This window comes from Phodopus roborovskii, unplaced genomic scaffold (assembly GCF_943737965.1).
Source record: "Phodopus roborovskii unplaced genomic scaffold, PHOROB, whole genome shotgun sequence".
Classification (NCBI taxonomy): domain Eukaryota; kingdom Metazoa; phylum Chordata; class Mammalia; order Rodentia; family Cricetidae; genus Phodopus; species Phodopus roborovskii.
Genome location: NW_026126408.1, coordinates 7227356 through 7232649, shown reverse-complemented (window position 1 = coordinate 7232649; position 5294 = coordinate 7227356). Strand labels below are relative to the sequence as shown.

Sequence of the window (5294 nt, the reverse complement as noted above, 5' to 3'; positions counted from 1 at the left end):
CCTGGCCCACACATGCGATTAACCACACTTCCTAAAAACATTTCAAAAAGTCATCTACATTTATCATTCACAAATTACAACCTTCCTCCTTCTCAAAGAGTGACAATGCCCCAGATCACATTTAAGACACTTTGTAAAGACCTGAGGAAGTCAAACCAAGTCTTTAGGCCTCACCTAATGGGACTAAATTCTCAGTAATTCATACACTCTGGGTGTCTGACTAACAAGCTAATCCTCCTCTGGGAATGTGACAGGAACCCAGCCCCTCTGGGTTACCCAACCTTCCTAAAAGGTGCTGGGCTCATTGACTATTTTTACTATAGAGAAGCCAGAGTCTCTCTGAAAATTCTTCCCTTACCCCAAATTCAGGTACTTTTAATGACACTATTAAGCCACAAGAGCCACTTATAAATGTCATCATAGTCTTTTAATATTTTACATAAAAAAACTGTATACACAGCTTATAGAACTTTTATGTAAACATCGTAAGCTCACCACTTTGTCATTTGTCAGTTTATTTAAAAAATAAAACAAACAAACAAAAAGACAATTTAGTAAAAGTACCACTGGGCCGGGCAGGGGTGAGGAAAAGGGAGTAGGGGGAGGCTTTTCTCTGCACATCAAAGGTAGAGAAAATTTCACTTAGCTGAAATGGGAGGGGAGATTTAAATAGACCCCAATATGTTGCCTTCCTTTATCAAAACAGTGTGCATACGCTACACAAGTAAAAAAAAAAAAAAATCACAAAACAGTGTTGACACTTTTTTTTTCAAGAAAACAAAGCAAAAATTAGTGTTTTTTTTTAATCTCCTTATTTTAAAGTCATCATAGTTTAAAAAAAAACCAGAAGTAGATGAGGTTACAGCATACAAGTGTGGTCAGAATGCTGTCGTATGCAAATGACAAGTGCAGAGTGTGGAACAATGAGACAATTGTGCAAAGAATTCTTTCATCAACATCAATAACAAAAAAAAAAAAGCTTCAGCCTTTAAATAAATTCAGTAACAATAGTTTCTTGGACTGAACAATGTTCACTTGTGGGACAGGCACAAAGTTCGCTTATGGCAAAAGTGGCCCCCAAAGCACACCCTGGATCCTCTGCCAGTGGCTGGAAAGGAGGTTCGTTGGGGATTGGCCTAGGAGACTCTGTGTCTGGAAGCCGTTTCCTCTCAACCCCAAGTCAGTTGCAAATGTCTTTCCCAGGATGTGGAAAGAAGGCCAAGTCCAGTTCATCATGCTTAGATGGGCAGGCGCCTGATCCAGCCTGGGAAAGGAGTTGCTCTTGCACCCTGGGTCACACCACTCAACACCACTAAACACCACCATTCCGCCTCCGAAAATAAAATCTGTTATTTATGTAACACCCTCATCATCTTTCCCAGCCCTCCCCTCCCGTGGTTCCAGGGGTCTATGTTACACACATGGAGGAACTCGCTGGTTACAAGCAGAACATCTGCTGGAGCTCGACCACTCTTCCTGCCTCTGGGGAACCAGAGGCGAGGGTGGGGCAAGAGTGGGGGGGTGCAGGGAGTCGTACAAACACACAACCACACTTTGAGGCCTGGCTCAGGAACCCCTTGGCATTCAGCAGGGCGCCCAGGCCTGTGCCACACAGCTGGACACACACAGACACTGGGAAGGGGGAGCTCGGTGCCCACGCTAATTCTCGGCGTGACCAGCCAGAGCCACCAGCAGATGCCAGGCAGTCTGGTGGTGTCCTTGGGGGCGTGGGTCTCCCTTTCTCCCGGCTCGAGGGCGACCGGGCCAAGGAGGGGGAGCCACGCTGGCAGGGGCGGGAGGCAGGGCGCGGCCTTCATAGCACCTTGCAGCAGTTGATGCAACCATTCTGGGAGCCGTAGCGCTTCTGCAGCGCGGCGCGCGTGGCCGTCTCGAAGACCTCGCGTACGCCCTCCTTGGTCTTGGCCGAGCACTCGAGGTAGTCATAGGCTTGGATGCGCACCGCCATGGCGCGGCCATCATCCGTGCGCACTGGTTCCTGCTTCATTCGCGCCAGCTCCGTGCGGACATGCTCATCGCTGCGCAGGTCTTTCTTGTTGGCCACCAGGATGATTGGCACATTGGGGCAGAAGTGCTTTACCTCAGGCACCCACTTCTCGGGGATGTTCTCCAGAGAGTCCGGGCTGTCCACCGAGAAGCACATAAGGATGACGTCGGTGTCCGGGTAAGAGAGTGGCCGTAAACGATCGTAGTCCTCCTGGCCCGCCGTGTCCCACAGCGCCAGCTCCACCTGCTTGCCGTCCACTTCGATGTCCGCCACATAGTTTTCGAACACGGTGGGCACGTACACCTCGGGAAACTCGTCCTTACTGAACACGATCAGCAGGCAAGTCTTGCCGCACGCGCCGTCGCCCACCACCACCAGCTTCTTGCGGATGGCCGCCATGAGCTCACCGGGCGCGGGCAGCAGGAGGGGCCCGCGAGCGCCTCGCCGCCGTCCCGCTCCCTGCTTGCCGCTCTCCGCTCTCCCGCGGCGGCGCGCTGCGGGCTAGGCTCGCTAGCTGCACAGGTACCCCGCGGCGGTGCGTTCTCTCTGGGCGCTCTGGCTGCTGCGACAGGGGCGCGGGGGCATAAGGCGCACGGAGCGTGTCGCCGCGCTGCTGCCGGGCGGTGAGGCGGTCCTCAGCTGTCCCGGAGCTGGGCTGCTTTATGCGAGGCGATGGCTGGTGCTGCGAACTCGGCCTAGCTTCTTTCCAGGAGAGTATCGTCCAGACCGAAGGCACGCGAGCGCGGACAACGACAACCGGACTGCGGTGGCAGATGCGGGCTGCGGCCCTAGCGCCCGCTATTTAAAGAGTCCGGCCACTTTCTTAATATAGCCAGCCAATGGGAAGCCATCGGGCTGAGCTCATCGCTGCGGAGCTTGGCTCCGATTGGCCTCCCGCTGCAGTCCGAAGGCGTGTCCAGGCGAGCATGATTGACGGCCCTGTCCGCCGGGCTGGGAGAGGCGGTGACTGAAGAGTCTGCGCGTCGGCCCGCCCCGTGGGGCTCTGTGGCCGCCAGTTCCCCGCCTTCGCTGCAGCCTCTTCGAGTGCGACGCAGTGGAGCAGGCAGCCTGGAGCCCTCCTGGTCTGGTCCGGCGCGAGACTAGCCTCACTTTTGTGGGGCATTGGCTACGGTTTTAGATTTACCTTGATTCGGAGCAAACTCCGCGCCGGTGATAAAACACGGGGGGGGGGGGGGAGAGTAGAAGGGCGGCGCCTTTAACGTGGTATTGTTTTTACATAAACAGACTCGCATGCACTTTTGTCTTTAGCCAAGGGGTCCTTTTTTCTTTCTTTAGGTGAAGTGCCCCTCTTCTACTCTGGGCCGCACCCTAGTACTCGCCCTGAAGCAGCCTTTTCACAATAAGAGGCGGACAGTAAATTGGATGGGCCTGGGTGAGTCTCCTCCAGGCTCTTCTCTTCAAGGCCTGCACTTAGGTCTCCAGGTGAAGAAGATAAGGGGGAGGAATCTAGGAGTAACACAGCCTTAAGTCAATGGTGCGAGCCACTTTGCTGAGAAATCATCAGGCTTTGAAGAGGCAACCTCCACCCAGCTCTACAACATTACATGATTCTAGTTCCGAAATCCGGAATGCACTGCAAGAAAACCCACCCATCCTGAGCAGATGAAAAGCTTAAAGCAGGGGATGTAGAGATGCAGCCTCACAGCGGACTTGTCCGTGGTCACAGGGTTACTGTGAGTTGGAGAGAGGCCTTGATATATAATACCAGGCCTTAATTCATTTATCACCCCACCCTGCAGGAAGTGGCAACTCCTCCTGTCTTACAGGATCCAAGTCAGTTCATTGTAAAAGGCAGGAGCAAAAAGCAGCAAGGGAGTCCAGGAGGGCCTCCCCACAAAGAGAGACTGAACAGAGCCAAAAGGGAAAGGGAATGGCTGCACTTGAGAGACAGCTGACATTCAAGCTGGGGTTCCTAGTGGAGGGCTAGGCTAAGAAAGCTATGTCTAGGGTAGAGAAAACGACCCACCATGATGTGATATGGTGGGTCATAACTGTAAGGCATTTTCCTGGCCTGCCGGTCACCTGGCAGTACTCTGGTCAGCCCAGGATTCCATGACTGCCAATCTGGATGCAGGTGCAATGGACCCTTTAAAAGAAAGGTCCCTGCCCACCTGCCCACTTATGCTCTCTTTCCTGCTATTCCCGTTTCCCTCTCCGCTTCTGTCCTCTCTGTATCTCTTTACCTCTTTTCTCTTTCCTTCCCCCTTTCAAACCTCTCACTAAGCTCTATCTGCCTGGCATGTTTGTACCACGCCTTGGTCACCCTCGCCTGCCACGGAATCTGCCATGCACTTTATCATAACAATAATGATAACATATGATATGTTACTGCCCCATTTCCTTATCCCCCTCCCTGTGAGTTGTCTGAAGGCCCTCACTTCCTCTTATCTCAGCATCTTTAAGACCTAGCACTATGCCTGGCCCTTTGTAAGAACCAATAAATAGCCTGTGTGGTAGTAGGCATGCCAACCTGTCTTAGCCATACAGGAGGCTCAGGCACTTCTGAGCCAAGGGTTGGAGGTCAAGCCTGAGCAACAAAGTGAGACAGGGGGAGGGGCAAATAACTGTGGAGAGCCAACCTAACTTCTCAAAGTGGAACTTTTTAGTTCTTACCTCAGTACTTGCCAGATTCTGCTATTATCTGACCAAACCTACATAGTCAACCAATGTTTACACAAATAATAATTCCAATGTTACACTTTTTGTGTAGCTGTACAGATATAATCAAGCCAAATGTTCCATTAGTGCCATAAACCCCTGGAGCCCATCTCAGAGAGAACAAGTTATTCAAAGACCAGGAAGCCTGGGTTTTCTTTACCCCAGATTGCCCTTTTGTTTTTATCTGCTTTAGTTTTTCAGACCCATGGAACTTCAAATGGTTAGTTGGTCATTGATTTTAGGAAGTCAATCTGTACACAGGCACGCATGTGTGCACACACTCATACATACATAAACACACACAGTTACAGGGAAATTATATTTACACATGTTTTTCTTCTTTCAGTCAACACTTTTTATGGCTGTGTTGTGAGCATCGCTTTCCTTGGTCTTAATATAGCTTGGGAATCTTGGCCATGTCCTTAAACTTCAAATACTGAGAAAATGTAAAACAGGACTTGCACTGTGGTTTTTAAAAAGACTTAAATACCAAGAACCAGGAAGCAAGATTAAGTCCACCATTTCCTGATTTCCAGACCTATTATATGGGTGTTCTGAGCTCGAAACCCTGCACTGAAATAACTGCTAAAAATACAAAGTGGGCAAATTA

General features: G+C 50.9%; 1 protein-coding gene across 1 annotated transcript; it reads right to left on the bottom strand.

Moving 5' to 3' along the window:
* Nucleotides 1-405: 405 nt before the first annotated feature.
* On the bottom strand, nucleotides 406-2752 carry Rhob (ras homolog family member B). Its single transcript, XM_051181681.1, has one exon. It carries the CDS (start codon nucleotides 2402-2404, stop codon nucleotides 1814-1816), a length of 591 nt encoding a protein of 196 aa, XP_051037638.1. The 5' UTR covers nucleotides 2405-2752; the 3' UTR covers nucleotides 406-1813.
* Nucleotides 2753-5294: the final 2542 nt, after the last annotated feature.